This window comes from Manis pentadactyla, chromosome 1 (assembly GCF_030020395.1).
Source record: "Manis pentadactyla isolate mManPen7 chromosome 1, mManPen7.hap1, whole genome shotgun sequence".
Lineage (NCBI taxonomy): Eukaryota > Metazoa > Chordata > Mammalia > Pholidota > Manidae > Manis > Manis pentadactyla.
The window spans coordinates 97,153,268-97,173,459 of NC_080019.1; the positions used below are offsets into that span (position 1 = coordinate 97,153,268).

The 20,192-nt window shown below is 29.6% G+C and overlaps 1 protein-coding gene across 1 annotated transcript in view; it reads right to left on the bottom strand.

Moving 5' to 3' along the window:
* Positions 1–20,192, bottom strand: part of SI (sucrase-isomaltase) — an 84,972-nt gene that overhangs the window by 15,205 nt on the left and 49,575 nt on the right. Inside the window, exons 27-38 of the mRNA XM_036906253.2 lie at positions 18,956–19,110; positions 17,327–17,495; positions 16,008–16,104; positions 15,793–15,905; positions 15,583–15,708; positions 13,960–14,088; positions 13,067–13,177; positions 11,335–11,397; positions 9,194–9,310; positions 6,270–6,357; positions 5,339–5,477; positions 58–191 (exon numbers count right to left, since the gene is read on the bottom strand). Coding sequence (XP_036762148.2) covers positions 58–191; positions 5,339–5,477; positions 6,270–6,357; positions 9,194–9,310; positions 11,335–11,397; positions 13,067–13,177; positions 13,960–14,088; positions 15,583–15,708; positions 15,793–15,905; positions 16,008–16,104; positions 17,327–17,495; positions 18,956–19,110 — 1,441 coding nt within the window. The remainder of the gene's footprint in view (positions 1–57; positions 192–5,338; positions 5,478–6,269; positions 6,358–9,193; positions 9,311–11,334; positions 11,398–13,066; positions 13,178–13,959; positions 14,089–15,582; positions 15,709–15,792; positions 15,906–16,007; positions 16,105–17,326; positions 17,496–18,955; positions 19,111–20,192) is intronic.

The window sequence follows — 20,192 nt, forward strand, 5'->3', positions numbered from 1 at the left end:
AAAGTGAATAACTAATGGAAAACTCAAAAGTATAACGATAAAAATAGTGACACATACCAATGATCGATTTGTCCAAATTGTCCCATCGTGCATAGTTGTCTCCCAGCCAGTGGCCCCCCCATTGTCCTGAAGTAGGATATGTGGAACGAGAAATGACAATTCCTCTTTTGCCAGTTGTCTTCTGCAGTGCACTGAATTAGATAAAGAAGGATCTATGAGTTTTTACACAAGGTATTTTCTTCAGATATTTCTATTTATGACCAATTCATTAAAAAAGATATTTGATTTATGGTGTCTACATTTTATCTTATTACAGCTAGCTTTTTATGAGTCTTACTCATTACACTATAAATTCCTCACAGGGATGAAGGACATCTTTTCTTCCAACATACACCAGAGTGACATGTGTAAGTGGCCTTTATCATTCTGCACAATGAATTTAACTATTGATATTACCATATCAACTAACTAATCATATTGTGAGTTTTTTAATAAACTCATTTTATTGTACGTAAATGTGTTCCCTTGAATAAAAATCTGGGCTCTAACTATTGATTGTTCCAACCATCTTAATTATAATTTGTCAATACTTATTCTCCATATTACTCTGCAGAGAATCTATGCTATAATACTCCCTGTTTTAGAGGGTAGTTCAAAGAGAGCAAGCCTTTCCTGGAGCTTAAAAATAAAAATAATTGTTCTATTTCAAGTACAGAATCTATCCAAAGCCAGATCTCAAGAGAATGGATTTTACAAATCAGGTCATATTTTTTTCATTTCTCCCCTCATCAGTCTTCAGAGAGTGACATAATGACTTATGCATTTTATAAGATATTCTAGTGCTAAGAATAATATAATACATGCAGTGTTTTATGTTGTGTGCATTTCTCTAATACTATAAGAGTATCTAAAATAGAAAAATATCATGTTAATTCTATATATAAAATATAATTATGCCAAGTATAATTTTATATATACTTATAAATAAATATACATAAAATATACTATATATATAAATACATAATATAAAATCAAATAAATATAATACATATAACATATAATTATATACAACATGTAATTAAATATACATAAAAGTATTTTTATATATTCCCTATAATTGATATTATATATAAAATTCCAGTTTATAAAATTGGGAATAAAATGTTTGATTTTATATTATTCAAAGTAAAATGTATATGAATTGGTAGCTATTTTCCAGAACAACATCAGGAAAAAATACTTCAAATACCTAATTAAGATTTTACAATTCACTAACATAATCATTACCCTATTACAGCATGGACCACAGTGTTCATACTGATTTGTTTATATATAAAGCTTTTTCAGTGAAACCATGAGATTCCTGAGATTGCTAAGGACAATATCTTAATCTTCTTTGTATTCCTTACACCATATATCGTGCTTGGCATATAAAAAAGTAGCTCAAGAAACTTATTATCAACTAACGAATATCTCAAATCAAAATTATAGGAAACTAAAAATGTTTTAAACAGACATAAATTGATATACTGAATCACCCATTGATAATAGAGACATTGTATTTGCTAACTCAAAATTTCTACTAGTACATATGTCTCCTGTTTTAAAAAATCAATTAAGAAAATCATCTTTATTGCTTCCTATCCTGTAACAAATATAAAGGATCTAGTCAATTTAGGAACAATATACTTCATATACATCCCAGATATTTTCTGACATTTAATAAGAAATGAATGTGTATTTATACAAAGGATAAAAGAATTGATCAATCTAGAAATTTAGATTAAAAATTCAAACTCAAATTTAAAATTTACATCATTAAAAATTAAAATGTTTGTTTAATCTGCAAACATTAATTTTAGTTAACTAATATAAAGATTATTTACAAGGATAGAGTTGTCCCAATTTCTTAATTTGTTCACATGCAAGAGGTACATATTTTTGAATGAATTTTTTTCTATTGTATTTCTTATTTCTGCAAAACTTCTTTACTGAGCCTTTAAATTAATAACTGAACATGTGCCTTGTAATATTTTTGATTGAGAATTCTGTATAAAGTATTTTCTCAATAATTTCCTTTTATGAGAAGTCTAATCTCTTGCATTAGAAGAATCTCCTCCGTAACCATTCACAGAACATTTCCTGTGAGAAATCATTTGATCATGTTGCCACTGAAAATATATAATTTAAAATCCCGTAAGTATAAATATTTTCTAAATATTTCTGATGTTTCATATTTTAGTTTAGTCACAGTGAACTTATTTTTAAAAAACACTTCTCAACCATTAAACAGTTTGTCCTCTGTTACCAGATTGCTGGAAAATTCAGCTTATAGACAGGATTTTAATGTGTTACAGAAATATTTTTGAATGTTTATGATTGTCTACATGAGAGTTTTTTTGGAGAGTAACTAGGAAATTATAAAAATATTTTAAATTACTGGAAAAAAGTCCTTCTAAAGGGAAAACACTATTTACAAGAGTGGATTTACAAGAGCCACATTTTGTTTCTTTTGGCATCATTAATATAAAATCACATGAGCAACATTGTGGTTACTAGATTTCCCCCATTATCAAGTCTCCATCACATACCCACTTACAGTCACTGTCCATCAGCATAGTAAGATGCTATAGAGTCACTATTTGTCTTCTCTGTTCTATACTGTGCCCCCCCCTACATTATGTTATTGTTTTTAATTGATGGTGAAATCAAATGATAAGTATACACCAGATACTTCTATTTTTGATTTAATGGTATTAAATTATTTGAAGGTTATTACAAGATTGTTTTTCTCAATATTATTTAATAATTTTCTGAAAAGTAAAGATTTTATTGAATTAATCCACAGCAAAACATTCAGTATTATATAATCAATATCTATTAGAAACAGTAACTTGCCTATTTCACATCACAAAGTCTCCTGATTAGATCAGAAAATATAATTTCAGTTTTAGTTGTAGGGTTGGAGAGCCAAGTTTTTTGTAACTGAAATATTTTCATTGTTTTTGAGTGCATAAAAAAACCTTAAATTTGAAATTTCCTTTAGTGAGAAGATGGTGTGAAAGTAGTTTAATGGATTCAGATGTCATTTTTTTAAAACAGTATCAATATTAAACTCAGCTATATTAATCAGAAAGTAATGTCTATGAGACATATGTTCACTGTTTGTTCAGGTGACTAACAGTTAATTAATAGAAAGTAAATCTGAAAACCATGAGAACTTCCAAATTCCATTTATTTTTGTCTACACCAGTGTAATTTTTCATTAAAAAAGTTGTAAGAAGAGGCCACTTCCTATAGTATACAATTCCCCACCTAAAGAATGCACTCTTAATTTTCCAGGTAGATACATTAAACCTAAGAAAGCAATATTATTTTCCAATTTGTCAACTCACCAGTGTCTAGGAATAACTCAGAAAATAATTTATATCTATTGACCTTTTTATTCCATTCTAAATTATTATTATAAAAGTATTAGGCATTTAGTTAAAAATTATATATTTAAATTGAAAACTGAAAACTTTTGAGTAGGATTTAATAAGAAATGTTTTCAGTTTCCACTGGTATCCAAGGTTCTTTCTCTAAAATTGTTTTCAATTTTTCAAGCTGATTATTTATTTTCTGTTTCTGAATCCACTCATTCTACTCTTTCCTTGGTTTGTTTGTTTCATGTTAAGTGAAAAGCACAGTAGCAAGAATAGTTGGATGTCAAACTTTCTTGAAAGAAAGTCACAAAAAGATACAATGAAATGCTACAGAATGGATGTCTTGAAGAAGAAGAAAAGTTTTTAATCCTGTCAGGTTTCCCCAGTGATAAATAAAAAGTCTTTCCTCTGTGTCGTTTGCTTAAATGTAAATATAATTTACCTCCAGTGCCTTTTAATATTTATCAGTGTCTTTGAGCATATAATGACTCTATTTAGTCTCTAAAATTTCTGAAGGAGAATTCAGCAACATTTTTTTTTGTATAACTAAAAAAATTAAACATTAAGAATCTTTTTTATCTAAAACATATGAAAAATATATGACTATATGTAAATCAGGCTATTTCTAAGTCAACATTTAAAACTTAGTAATCTGTTTAATTTAAATTTAAAATGTGATTGAAACCTCTACTGAAAAACGTTGTGGACAGAAGCAGTGTTAACATTATTAAAGAAAAGTATTATGCTTTTACATTAAGGGATGTTCTTCAGAAGATTGTACCAATATTTTCCATAATGTTATTTAAGAGTTAAAATGGATTTTAAACATCCCCAAATACCTTTGTATATCAACTATTTAGAAATTTACCTATAATTCCCTACAATTTCTTAAATAATTTCCATATTTTAGGTTGAAAAAGAGTCTGGTGCTAGAAATGAGATAAGCATGTTTCATTGAGTGAGGAAATATTTCCCATGGTCTTTTCTCCAAAATGCTTTTCATTATTCCACCAACTTCAGTCATATATTACAGCAGTGTTTCAACACTGGATGCTAATTAGAACAACCTGGGAAATTTTTTTTAAATTCAGATGCTTAAGTTATAGTACAGACCAATTAAATCAGCATTTACTGAAAATCTCCTGGTGGTTACAATGTGCATTTAGGAGCCAGTGATCTAGAGCTTCACTGTGTAATATGGCAGCTGCTGAGGACATGGGGCTATTTGAGTTTACTTTTGTTAAAATTAAACACAATTTAAAATTCCATCCTTGAATTATCAACTAGTCTCGTTGCTTACCAGCTATATATGGCTAGTAGCTACCATATTGGACAACCCAGAATTAAAGAACATTTCTATCATTGCAGGAAGATTTTTAGACAGTGGTAATAAACACTGAAACTCAAAAGACTTGCCTGTGTTCCATCATCACTGGCCTTACAGAAGGGTTTGTTTAATATGGACATTAAAGTTTAAGCTCTAGATCATTCACACATACTCTAATTTGCTAATAATGGGTTTAAATAACAGAGTTAGCCAACTTTAATGTTTTAATTAATAATATCAAATTACATATTATTTACTCATTTCCTCATTAAAAGCAGTCCATTGAGCACTTACTATTTGCTAGGCACTTTGCTACTATGAGGTGGATACACGGTGGGGAGCAAAATAAAAATCATTCAGTATTCTTTTTGGATGGGGTAAAAACTTAAAACAATGATACATGAGAAAGAGAGTAAGGAGAGAGAGAAAAATGCAATTATTCTAAGTGGGATGGAACAAGTAAGTTACAGAGAATATTGAGAAGGAAAATGTTATCAGATAAAGGCAGTAGGGAAGAACAATTAAGGTAGGTATTATTAAATCTAATATCTAAAAGATAGTAAGAGTAATTATGAGCATTGCTTACTCATAAGTAGGTTTCATTTGTGACCATCCATATAAATTATGAACATTGTAATGCAAAACTGATGATCCATCACTAAGAATTTGTTCAGTCTCCATACACATAGTTCTGAAATGTAATCCAGCACTTCTTTTTGTGATATCTGGAGAGAACCAGTGAAAAATGAAAGGTCTGATTCAGTTACAATCGTGACTGAAAAATATGTGAAAAATTTTACTGAGTAAAAAAAAATGTTATTGATGACATGAATTTAAAAAACCCTGAAATATGAGTGTACTCCTACATGTTTACTATATTTTACACATTTAGACAATAAATAAAGATTAAATAAATTTTTATTAAAAAATATCCATTTGGTAGCATGAAACCCTGGGGTTAAACACCAGGTGAATGCTATAACAACACTATTTTTTGATTCACTTTTGCTCAGCCAAAAATTTATTTCAGGGCTTTGCCATCACTTTAGATGTTAACAGTTTATGAGCTTTATTACCTATTTAAGAGCATGAGAATGAATATACATTGAAGGAATAGACCTTTCTCCCCTAGGTCAGGAACTAAAGAAATGTTGTTATATTCTTTCATTTTTTTCATAGTAAAGAAAAAGATTTCAAAGTCTTTTATAAAAGCTTTTAGTTTTTTTGCCTTTAAGAATATTGAGAATTTTCAAATCTGGAAAGATACTTAAGGAAATCAAAATAATAATTTCTAGCAAACTTAAAAATGTGTTCACATGGATAAAGCATGTTTCTTGATTTTTCTTCTTTAAAGAGTATTAAATAATATTGGTAATGGGTTAAGGTACAGTCCTGTGTATAGATAGGTAGTGAAAATTGGGGATGTGAGTTTTGTTCTCTACATCATAAAATATATAAATCTGGTTAATAATAAGTAATAACACGATAAGTTCAAAGACATAGCAACAATATTGTACCTGGTATATAAGGTGGATAATTTAGCTCCTTATTTCTGCATTGATAAGTAACTGTTCCACTTACAAAACTTGACGGTTCATTCATATCCTTTAAGAAAAAGAGAAAAGTAAACAAAAAACAAATTTAGAGAAAGAACAAAGCTGGAGGTATCATGAACCCTGATTTTAAACTATACTAAAAGCTACTGTAATCAAAACAGTATGCTACTGGAATAAAAATAGACACACAGATAAATGGAAGAGAATAAAAAGCCCAGAAAAAGAAAAAAAAACTCATGCTTCTATGGCCAATAATCTATGACAAAGGAGGCAGGAATATACAATGGGAGAAAGGCACTCTCTTCAATAAATGGTGTGGGAAAAACTGACCATTTACATGCAAAAAGATAAAACTGTATCAGTGTCTTATTATCATACACAAAAATAATCTCAAAAAAGACTAAAGACCTGAAAACATAAAGCTCCTAGAATAAAATACAGGCAGTAAACACCTGAACATCAACACTAGTAATTTTTTTTGAGTTATGTGTCCCTGAGCAAGGGAAGCAAAAGAAAAAATAAATAAGTGGGACTACATCAAACTAAAAAACTTCAGCATAGCCCAGGAAACATCAACAAAACAAAAAGACAACTTACTGAATAGAAAAAGATATTTGCCAATGATATATATCTGATAAGGGGCTAATGTCCAAAATACATAAAGAACCCATACAACTCAACACCAAAAACAAACAATTTGATTAAAAAACGGGCAGCAGATCTAATTAGATGTTTTTCCAAAGAAGTCATACGGATGGCCAATAGGCACATGAAAGGTGATCAACATCATTAATCACCAGAGAACTGCAAATTAAAACCACAACAAGATATCACCTCATACCATTTTAGAATGGCAATTATCAAAAAGATAAGAAATAACAAATGTTGGAGAGAATATAGAGAAAAGAGAAACTTGTGCACTGTTAGTGGGACTGTAAACTGGTGCAGCCACTATGGAAAACAATACCATATGACCCAGTAATTCTACTTCTGGGTATTTAAATAAAGAAAACAAAATCATTAGTTCAGAAAGATATATGCGCCCTTCCCTGTGTTACTGCAGCATTATTTACAATAGCTAAGATACAGAATCAACTTAGTGACCACTGAAAGATGAATGGATAAAGAAGATGTGTTACATATAGACAATGGATTATTATTCAGGTATAAAAAAGAATGAAATCTTGCCATTTGCAATAACATGAATGGACCTAGAGAGTATTATATTAAATGAAATACCATCTGATTTCACTTATAACTAGAATATAAAAAAAAAATGAACAAACAACAAAAGAGGAATATACTCATAAACAGAAGAGAATGGAAGTTTCCATATGAAGGGGTATGGGAATGGGTGAAATAGGTAAAGGGGATGAATGTATAACCTGCTAATTATAAAATATATTTTATAAAATTATAAAATCACAAGGATGAAAGTACAGACTAAGGCATATAATCAATAATATTGTAATATCTCTGTATTATGACAGATGTTAACTACACTTATTATGGTAAGCATTTGGTAATGTATATAACTATTATACCACAATTTTGTATACCTGAGACCAATAATGTGTATCAACCATAATTCAATTAAAAAAATTAACTAGAAAAAACAAAAACAAATATGGAAAGTATATTGTCAAAAGGACTAATTAAAAGAGCCAATAAATTAAAATAGCATATTTGAATAATAGCACATTTATTATTCTAAAAAGCAAAACAGAAACAGCATTTCAATAATATCAAAGAATTTAGTTTAGCTCAGTAATTCTTTTTTACAATTCATGTCTCCTTTGAAAAACACAAAAGACCCTATTTTTCTCCACAGATACAATATACATATAAAAGTGAATAGTTTTCTGTTTTTCCAGACATAAAATTAAGTTACTATAATGTATATTCCCCCATATTCTTCTTTCCACCTCTACCCTGAAGCCTTGTATCTACTGCTTTTTTCCAAAAGCCATGGTCTGTGATTTTTCAAAACAAAAGATATAGTTTACAAATACAGAAACTTCAAAGATTATCTCTACTGAGCATACATTTCATGATTTCAGTAGACATATATAAAGGAGCCATCACCTGACTATATAAATTAGCTATTACTTAAAGGTGATACTCCATGAGAAAAAAGGTTATCTTTTCTAGGTCAAGATAACATTCTTGGGAGTATATTTAATATAATCCCTTATAGTACATAACTTAATAAATAAATTATACCTATATTTCCAATTAATTAAGAAACTATGCTTTATGCAAATTTATGTATAAGGCCTGCACATAACAGTGCCTCTATAAAGGTTTTCTCAATTAAAAAATGAGTAAATAAATGCATGATTATTGAAAAATCTACTGAGTAAGAAATGTCACCTCCAAAAAACTAGAGAAGTATTTTGTAAAATCTCTTGTATTAAATATTCACTTCTGTTAAATTCTTTTTTATGCAAAATTATATTACTAAAAATCTTATTACCAATAATTTAAAGTTACCCTTAAATTTAGGAGGTTGTTTGAAGGATAATTTTGCTAAGCTTGTAAGATTATGATTTTTTATACCAAAGACTGACAACTGAATGTGAGATTTTTTTCCTACATTGAATGAAAATAAATGTTTATGAGCATGTATGAATGGTAGAAAAAAAAGTCTATCTTCTTTTCTTTGTCAAGTTGAAAATATTCAATAGGAAATAACATATACATAAATTGAGTTGTTAAAACTGTATTTTAACAGTCCTTTGCATAAGAAAGTTCAACAGATAAAATGAGTGAGCTAATTTTTACAGAGTATACTTTGTTGATATTATTAGAATTTAGTAAGAAAATTTTTCATAATCACTACACAATAAGCAACTTAAAATAAAAAGTGCTCAAAGTTTACTTACAATCCACAAACCATCAAATTTCATCTGGTTATTGTAGAAATCATTAATTTCCCTTGCCCACCACTCCACTGTGGAATTCCTGAAGAAATCTGGAAAAGCTACATGGGCTCTGGAAGCCTGTAAAAACAAAATTCAGACCCATATGTAGAAAGTGATAGACTACATGTGTCTAAGTCAGACATTTATTAATCTGTCAGATTCACAAATTGTGCACAAGTAAAAATGAAGGCAACCTGATCTCAACTTGAAGTATATGATATATATTATTTTCCTCTAACTGCCCCAGCAGCAATGAAGAATAAAAAGAGGGAGAAACAAACAGGGGAGAGGAGAGAGCAGTCTTGGGGTCATATATGGATTGTAAAGAAACAGTTTAAAACACATAGAAATATATTTTCAGTGCTTCTTAGAGTCACAAGAAAGTTTTTCTCCTGATCTTTAGAGTCCTATACTGCTGGCTTACTTTTGTGGAGTATGGCCGGGAAGGAAAGGACCTTGGTTTAGCATGTTTTCTGAAAAATTTTCCCCAGCTTTCTGCCCTTCCAGAACCAACATATTATTCCACCATCCCCATCTCTTTGTCTTTCTCTCTCACAACTTAGCCTTCCCATCCAAGTGATTTACTCCTTTCTTTACCAATTCCCTACTTGCCAGACTGTCCATATAAATGCCAAGGTAAGAATTTGTATGTTACACAGGATTGACCTTCTGGAGGTAGATCAATTACCTGAAAAACATTGCTACCTGTACACTTTCCTGTCATACTAAGACAATGTGGTAACTGCAAGATCAAGGCTTCTCTATGAACAGGATATGAAAGGGCATTGTGCATAGAGAAAATGCACAAAGTAGAGAATATAGGGATTTACAAAATACGTATATCATTTTTTAGAGTTGGACTTCATTTTATCATTTTGCTCAATAATTACATTTACTCATAAGGTTAGAAGGCTCAATGGGTTTATAGTCAATGAATATTTTCTAGGCTAGGATGTCCCCTAGATCACAGTGAGAAACAATAAGAAAAGTAACACCGTATTTTGTTTAACTTACATTGTTCTACTCTTTCAGCAATTCATTCATTTTTCTCTCTATTTTATTCTTTCAGGGACTGCTTTTATTGCTTTAATACAAATCATTGGTTATATCCAGAAATTTCATCAGGAATGTGTGATCCAACAATTTTAATACCTTTTTGGAAAATTATTCCAAGTGATTCTACATAAGCTACTGTAAATTCATGACGCTCTCCAAAATCTACCTAAAGAAGCCATGCTTTCTTCTTCAGTGTATCAATATTCCAAAAGAGTAATGGGTAAAACACCAACTGAGAGAAAACTGACTTTTATCAACAACATCGTTCAATAATTCTTTGAGTTTACTTTAGAAATAATTTGGTAAGTTTTAAGCATGAATGTACCTCGAAGTTTTCATGCTTACATAAACTTGTATGATTTAATGATTATAATTTGATGTACCTAAAAGTTTGAGAGTGAATTATAATTTGATGTACCTAAAAGATTGATTGTGAATTTTTAGTCTCATTGATTTTTCTATGGTTTTGATATTCTTTATTTCATTTATTTCTGGCCTACTCTTTATTATTTCCTTTTTTCTACTAGATTTCGGCTTAGTTTGTTTTTCTTTTCCTAGTTCCTAGAGGTGTAGTTAGGTTGTTTATTTCAAAATTTTCTTCATTTTTAAAGTAGGTGGTAATGTGATCAGCTTCCATTTTGGTACTGAATTGACTGCATCCCATAAGCTTTGGTATGTTGTATTTTCATTTTTGTTTTTCTAAGATACTTTCTAATTTCCCTTTTGATTTCTTCTTTGACCCATTTGTTGTTCAAAAACATGTTGTTTAATTTCCACACAGTTTTAAATTTTCTGGTTTTCCTTCTGATAATGATTTTAGTTTCATTCCACTATGGTCAAAAAACATACTTCATATGATTTTAACATTCTTAAATTTTATATATCTGAATATTTAAATAAATTGATTTAAATACGGTCCAATTAGAATATTAGAAAATAAGCCATCTAGTTTCTTAAGGAAAGTATTCTAATTGAATTATTGGTCAAAGTGATCATTAAAGTAAGTGCTGAGTTTCTTTTAATTACATAATTACTGTAAAACTTACATTAACAGCTTCATCTTCAGATAGACTTTCGTTTATTTTTACATTGGGCAAATCTGGCCAAACCTACAAAAAGAAAAGAAAAAGGGAAAACAGTTCAAAACTAATTCAGTATGATATGACTTTGTTATAAATAAAGTATAATAGAGTTTTGAAGGCATATTATAGACTCAAAATCCCCAGATCAGTAATTCATTAACTAGTTTTTTTGGTTTGTTTTCATATATATATATATATATACAGTTTGTGGACTATTCTTTTTTTCCATAGTAATTTCATCTTTAATATAGCAAATAAGAAAAAGAAAGCCAAACTTTGTAGTAAGTAGTGATTTGAAAGCAATGCATGTAACCAAAGTGCTGATCAATAAATAATATCAAAAGCATATTCTAAACTTAATTTAATGTGGTATATTAAAACTGTTTATACAATTGCTCTAGTATTAAAACCTGAAAATAATGAATATATTTTTATTTGACAGGAATTGGAGACCTGAGTTGAATGGTGTCATATAGGGACAAATATACTTTTCTGGTTTTCACAGTTAATACTGAATCTCCTCTCTCACCCTCCACTACTGCCCTTGCCTCCCTGCCTACCAGGGTTTTCCTTTACCCCAAGCACAAACATGCAAAACAGAGCCCAGATTCAATCACACCAAAAGCTCTGGGAATTTGAATCTATGTTGTAGAAATCAGAAAGTCCCATAAAAGATGTAAATAATCCCCAAAGGACTAATTACCTACAAGGGATTAGTTGCTGATACAGAGTAGTTTTCTAAAGGAAATAGGGTAGAAATCTGAGAAAATGTATATGAATATAGAATGAGAAGAAAGTAGAAAGTAAATAATCCCTTTCTATGGCCAATATGTCATACTCTATATTGCATTTTATTACAAGATCATGACTTTTCACTAAATTCATCATAGGATTTTTTCTATTTTATTTTTACCTTTTTATTTTGAAAGATTGTCAGACTTACAGAAAAGCTGCAAAAATTATACCTAAAGCTTTTCTATACCCTGCACACTACCTCCCCTAAAGTTAACAGATTTATAAATACTGTACAGTCTTCAAAAGCAAGAAATTAACATTAACACAATAGGCCATGTTTGAATTTAACCACTTTTATCACCACTGTCCTATTTTGGTCCAAGATCCAAAACAGATGCCACATTGCATTTAATTATGTCTCTAATTAGGGGAATTTGTTATTATATTTTTTCATTCTATTATGACATGTGAACATTTCTTTTCCTTACTCTTTTAAATGTAAGCCAAATCAGAGTATTTTCTATAATATATTAATATACCCAGATCTGAATATTATTGCTTGAATGAAATACAGTGAATTATATTCTTTGTTCAAGTCAGTAATAGAAGAATAGCTTTTAAAACATTATTTCTTTTATGAATGAGATATTTTTAAGAGAAGTACAAAAATTTAAGTGATTCCTTCAGTACAAAATAATAAATAGCCATCTTATTAATGGTACTTTTATAATAAAAGAAATATAATGAATTACAATTTGAATGATAAAGTAGACACATGACTTGCATGAATTAGTTTTCTGTTTCTAGTAATCTGAATTGAACCCAGAGTTTACTTATTAGCTATTAAATCATTACATTCCCATATATTTCTCCCTCTGAGCATATTTTAATAGTTTTTTAATTAAACAGAAACTTTCAACAAAATAGCACTTTATTTTATTTCAAAATATCAACTCAGTACCTTTGCCCAACAAATATCACTGGTGTTAGGCCATTTAACAAAGACATCTTTCTCCTGTCCTCTTTTAAATGCAGGGTAAGGTTTTGTTTCATTTCCTGAAATTGCTGGATCCTAAAATTAAAATGAAATACAAACCTGGTAACTATGGAATAAAATGTAGCCACTTGGGTAGCTGTTATGAAACATTATAATTATCCATTATTACTTTATCATTATACTGCTCTCTCTTATGCCCTGACAAATTGAATGATGGTATAAACTTTAGTGTTCTAGCTAGACTGTCCTCTCAATTCCTTAGAAGAAAATTTTAAGAACTTTTGAAAATACATTAACTATGATTTCAAGCAAAATTACTAGAGTGTTTTTTTTTTCCTCCAGGGGAATTTCTGATTATCTAGCTTGCTTCCTGTAAGATATTGATAAAATATTCTCCCCATTGATTCACTAACTGGAAGGCAAATTTTAAAACATGACAACATAAGAAGCAATCCCAGAGAACGATTTGAGAACTATATAGGAATAGAAAATCTGGCATCACTTAGTGATAGCTTCTATAAATTGAGGCCAGTTTGGAGCTTGGATGATTACTAGAAAACAGCTTGCTTTTGACTTCCAGCTTTAGTTTTAGGTCTCTAAGGTTAAGTGTAAAGGCAACCTGGTGGCAACCCATGTAAATAAAATCAAGTGTTAAAGGAAGAAAGTTTTAGATTTGGGAGCGGGGTTCAAGGTTATCTACTTCCTACTTTGAAATAATCCCCCCACCACACGTACGTACACACACACACACACACACACACACACACACACACACACACACACCACCAACTTTAGGCAGGAACTCTTAATAAAATCAAAATAAGACCCAGATAAAAATATAAAATATAAATACTGACCAGGATAATAATATATCTCATTCCTTCATTTCTGATTTTGTCAACAAACTGAGGAAGGTCATGGAATTCTTCACCAATTGTAAAATCTAATTGTCTTTCCATGTAATCAATGTCTGTGTATTGAACATCCTGAAAGATACAAGAATCGTGGTAGTGGGCTAAGAATCACTGCAATAAGTGCATCACATTGCCATACTTGAGGAAATAAAAGCAATATGAAAGTTACAATGTCTTCTTAAGTGATCTTAAAAGAGAATTGATCAAGTAATGCAGTTTTCAAAGAAAAAAACTAACATGTAAAGATGCAAAATAATCTAAGAACAAGTTCTGTTTTGTTAATGGTTAATTTAGTATTTTTGATTTGGAAACAAAAACTCCTTCAAGTCAGCATTTTTTGCTATGTAATTCCCAAAGACACAGCAGTAAAGGACTTATGAATCATGAAATTTTATTAAATGGCAATTTGGAATTTTGTAAATAATAGATGTTGCTCTATTTCTAGAAACTTAAAGCAAATATAGGATGATTTAAAATAATCCTAAATTGCCAAAGGGGAAGAAATAATTATTAGTAAACCCAACAATCATTATAAAATTCTTCTTCTACTACCCACCAAAGTCATTTTTGGAATACTAGCATAAGCTTAAATAAGGAAAATATTGCTTACAACTTGGTATTTACAAATATGCTTAATCTAATACATGTTTGAATTTCATCATGAAATATTTAATTTAAGCCTAAATAACAAATTCATTAATTGTTTTCTCCTAATAGAAATAACTCAGTGTCTTCTTTTTGGTGTTACAAAACATATACAGCTGATACAGTGAACCTAATAATGGAAAATCCCCCATTTTTATTAAAAAAATTTTCACTTGCACATTTCTGTATCATCAACCTACATACTTAATTTCCCATAGTAATGTAATCAGGAACCATATACTGGATTCTAACATAGATACTGATGTCTTTTAATGAGGTCCTTTTAGCTCTTTTTAGAGTGAGTTCTTATACACCAAGCATTCTAGATTTCAAAGTGTGTTACCAGAAGGATCCCTGGGCTTTCTTATAATGCAGAAAATAAAATGACAGAGATTGACTATTTCTGGTTACATAGGAATATTTACTTCCTGAACATTGAGGGAAGAGGATATTCTGCAAACCTTCTAATTCCGTATCCTAACATTATGACTATTATCTATTTCAGGGCAAAACTTCCAAATTACAATTCCAATTCATTCTCTGTAATTTGTTACATCAGTTGATGAAATAGATTCCTGTTTTCTTTGAGTCTCATCTAAAGAAAATACAGGGTATGTGTCTGTTTATCTATGTGACCCAAAGTTTATGAGGGAGAGTCAAGTGCACAATGACTTATTTAGCACAACTCAGTCATGAAACTGGGGAGAAAAAAGGAAGGAAAAGGAAAGGTATTATCCGTTTATCAATCTGATATAAATTTTTTATAAAAATCTCATATCCAGTTCATTCGGTGCCACTAAACAACAAAGTATTGATTATCACCAAATTCTTAAAATAATTTTAAAGTACATGTATTTAATTATTTATTTCTGCTTTTATAGATGATACATTTAACACCATCTTAAAAATTGATATACATACATAGGGGATCTGAGCAGCCACCATATCATCATATACTCGCTGCACCTCTGAAGTATTTCTGTACCCATAGCGACATAACTGGAATCCCAAAGCCCAATAAGGTGGCATGACTGGTCGACCAATTACCTTTGAAAAAAACATTATTTGTGAATTAAGAGAGTCATTATATATTATAAAGAAAATTTATTTTTTTTAAATGTTCAATCATACTTCATGGTATTGCTTTGTTGCAACTTCTGGTGTTGGGCCCAAAAACATATAAAAATCCAAGATTCCTCCAATTACACGGTAAGTGAGAGCAGGAGTTGGCTGAAATGTAACATCTGGAAACCCAAAATATGATTAAGTTTTTATCTATGTGTAAGATATTATTTTATTAAAGAGTCATATGAAATATGAGAAATTCAACAAATAGATTGGTTTACCCATTGCATTGCTATTAAGCAAGAGAACTCCATGAGCGTGACTCTCATCTTCCAGAGACATGTGGTAGGGATGAAATCCATAGGAAGTAAATTTATACTAAAATAAAGAAAATAAGTATAATGCACATTTAAATAATAACTGCATAGGAATTTTGTCAATGTAATGTTTAAATTCATTATAAAATTGAGCCTAGAAATTTAAATATTCCTTCTTTGCATACAAAAACTATGCATGAATTAAAATAAATGTATTTCCCTTTAAAAACAACTTCACCATTATTTAAACAGTTACTGCTTTAGAGCATGCAAAGGAATAGGCTACAAATTTGCAGCACCCACCCACAAATATAGCCACACTAATGTAAAAAGCCATTGGTATTAGAGTACTTGTGTTTATTTCCACAGGCTATCCTAATTTATTAGTAAATTGGTGCTTCTTTTTAATAATAAAATGCCCTACACATGATTAAAGTGATGAAAGTACTCAAACTCCTTAAATACTTAGTAGGATAATATCTAAGTTTATGTAATATTTTATATAGTATTTTAAATAATATCTTTTGTATACAATAGCTTATATATATGAAACATTTAACCTCATTTTCTGCTAAATCTTTTCATTATTCAGAATAGAAAACCTATTCTCAGGGTCATAAAATGACTTGTCAAAGGTCACAAAACTTGTAAGTTGATGATCCCTTATAAATTGACATCTTTGATCCACACTGAATCCCAGTAATTGATTAGAATATGAAAAAAAATTGCATATTGAGAATCAAGATATGTTAACCGTAAAATGTCAATACTAATGTTGAAGAAATTTATAGATGTAAATTTTGGTAAAACGTTCTTTCAAGTTGGTATAAATGTAAAACAGCCTTTAGAACCTTAGTTTGAACTATTGTGATACAAATAAAAGTTGTTTAAACAACTAACATTAAAAAGTGGTTAGCATTAAATCGTTATTTAAAAAGTAGAAAAATTTTCAAGGAGAACCCTAGTCAGCTATTTTGTAAAAGCTGAGAGTAAATGTGGACTTGGCAGGGAAAACTAAATCTCAACATTCTTTCTGTGCAATTGACAGGATAAGAAATTGGATCATAACCTCACTTCTCACTGCAGTCAGTGATGTCATCCATCAAATTTTTAAATTTCTCCTGTAATTTATGGTGACTATTTTGTTTGTTTTTCAGAAAATCATTGTAACAGCTCCTGAGGGTCCCTTGCCCCTGTCATTATTTCATTACCGAAGTACAAGCTTACAAAGAAAAGGCCTGCGGTCTTAGTTGTTTCACGGGTAGTTAAATATTGGTACCTACACCAGGTGGTTGGTCTTTTGTGAACATTCCCCAAGTATGCCAATTCAGATCTTGCTTAAATGTTTTATGTTCCACTTCCCCAAAACCATAAATATATTCTGATGGCAGGCGAGTAGATATTTGAATGAACTGGTCATTAAAAGTAAATCCAGGTAGGTGAGAATCCCAACTGAAAAAAGAAAGCAATTATATTACTGTAAATACATACAATGCAGTGTCAAAAAGAATAATGGTAATTCTTTCTTAGGTGATCTGAAAATCAATGTTTTTCTCTATACACCTTATTGTACCAGATACTAAATGGAAACAGATAATTGTTCCAAGATATTTCTCATTTGGCTAAGAAATGTCTGAAATATGTTTAATACATTCACTATTATTAACAGTGAATCATACTCTGATTATATGTTTAAGTTTTGGAAAAATAATGCTTTTTAAAATAAAACTACAATGAGGTTATAAATAATATATGGCCTAGAAGTAATATATGTCCTAGAAATGCAAAGTCCTCCATTTTTCTGTCCCCTTGAGATAATCACAGTAAATTTTTTCTACATGTAGAATAAAAAGGAATCAATATTCAAAAGAACTATAAGGCATAATGGTTATTTTAATTTCAAACTCTCTTTAATTACTACTCTTAATACTTTCCTTCTTTTTTTATTTTGTTTTTATAAAATTTAGTGTTTACAAAGAAATCCAGAAGAAGTGTGTTACAGAGATTGTACTGTTTTTCTAGTTATTTCCAAGAAGAACAAATAGGAGGAAAAGTAATTAAAGTTGGAGAAAGGAAATATAAGTACTACAAATAATTTGGAACATATTAAGTAACATTAACATAATGAATAATGCTTTCCAAGTAACAAAAACAAAAAAATACCTTTGCAGCAGGTTTTCTTTACAAAATGACTTAGTTTTTTATCCTTTGGGAAAAAAAGTATTGCCATAACAACAAAATTTTAAAGACAATACATATTTTTCTTCATTATATGTATCCATCATGACCCAACCTAAAAATGCCCTAACGTTTTCTAGAGGATACTATGGCAAATTTAATTGCACAAAATGTTATCTTTTCATATATCATATATAGGGATAGGTGTGCAGAGCTTTTAACTAAAATAAAGCTAACAATTTTTGAAATTTATTCATTGTAACAAAAATATATTTAGATGTATGTATCTTAATTTCCTTTCATCAGAACTAGGCAAAGTATTAACTTTATCATATTTCAGAACCAATAATCTCCAATTTCAATAGTTTTAATAAAATATTTATGTAACAGTTCAGATTACTTATTTTGCCAACACTTATTATGTTTCTCAAGGGGAATCTTGATTCTTATTCTCAACTTGATTAGAAGAATGAGTCTGACATTTAATAATGAAACCAATCACATCTAAAGTGTAAATGAAATTTTAGACTTAATTGCTAATGATGGTCCCAAGGTTGTGCTAATTGTTTGGTTTAAAAATGTTAAAACAGGCCAAGTTATTTAATAAGACTAACCAATTCTTATGTGATGAATGATACTCTAGCACAGTGAAGGCTGTGAAAACAATCATCTTACTTTACCCCTCCTAAATTAAAATAAAAATATCCTTCATATCAAATAAATTAGTCACTTACATAACTCTTCCTGTGCTTCTCCTTCGAATCTGGATGCCAAAAGGATTTTCCTTGATTTCAACATCATAAAGTCTATTTTCGTAGGTACTTGTTGGCATAGTTGGAATGTTTAATGGAACTGGAACTTCATATCTCTTATTTTGGGGATCATAAATCTTTTGCCGAGAAATAATGAAAATAGATATATTTTGTTCTTATTTCTAACATATATAAATATCATTAACTAATTTATAGTTCAAACAAGATTATTTAAAATTCTTACTTATGTGATTCTGAATTCTGTACCCTTAGCTCATATATCTACATGAAAAATCCTTATACATACATATGGTGGTACTTTATCAAATGGGATGAAATTCTGTGTTTTATGTTTTTTAAATGCTTTGTAATTCAGTCATCCATACAATGAGAAACTTTAAAAATAAAACGTTTAGGTCTAAATACTCTCTTATATGGATATAAAAAGTTATTTACCACTTCATGGTTAGATAAAGAAGTTGTTCGATATTTTATGTCATATATATGATCTTACAATGAATGTTAATGCTAATTTGTTTTTTCATGTCTTTATTTCCTCAGAGTATTTCCTAGAAGTGGTAGTATTAGTTCAGAGTGCACTAACATTTGTAGGGTCCTTCATGTCTATTTGTAAACTGTCTTCCAAATTAGTGTACTAATTAATATTCTCAACAGAATGTGTATTCTAACAAGTTAAACTAAAAGCATTTATTTTAAAATTGTCATTTATTTCCTTGGTGTGAGGATTAGTCTTTTCCTACATGATTATTCAATATTTAGGTTTCCCATTCTTGAATTTGTCTTCTCATCCTTTGCTTTTTAATGAATGTATGTATTTTAATATTTTTATTTCCAATTTTTATTTATTCTGTGAAATGTTTGCTTATTAGTCCTTAAAATTTTTCATGATTTTATGAGTTGAAATTGCTTCCATTTCTCATGTATGTGTTAGACATTTACCCATTTTTTGCTTGCTAATGGTTTATAGTGTTTGCTGATGTTGAAACATGTTAAATTTTTATTAAGGAATTTATGCCTTTGGGTCTGTGGTTTGAAAGGCCTTTACTAGCCAGGTACAAAATAAATATGGAGCTATATATATTTTCTGGGCTTATATTTGTTTATTGTTTTTATAAAGATTCATACATATATCTTTATATATATATATATATATACACACACAAACATATGCACATATATATCTTTCGACACATATCTG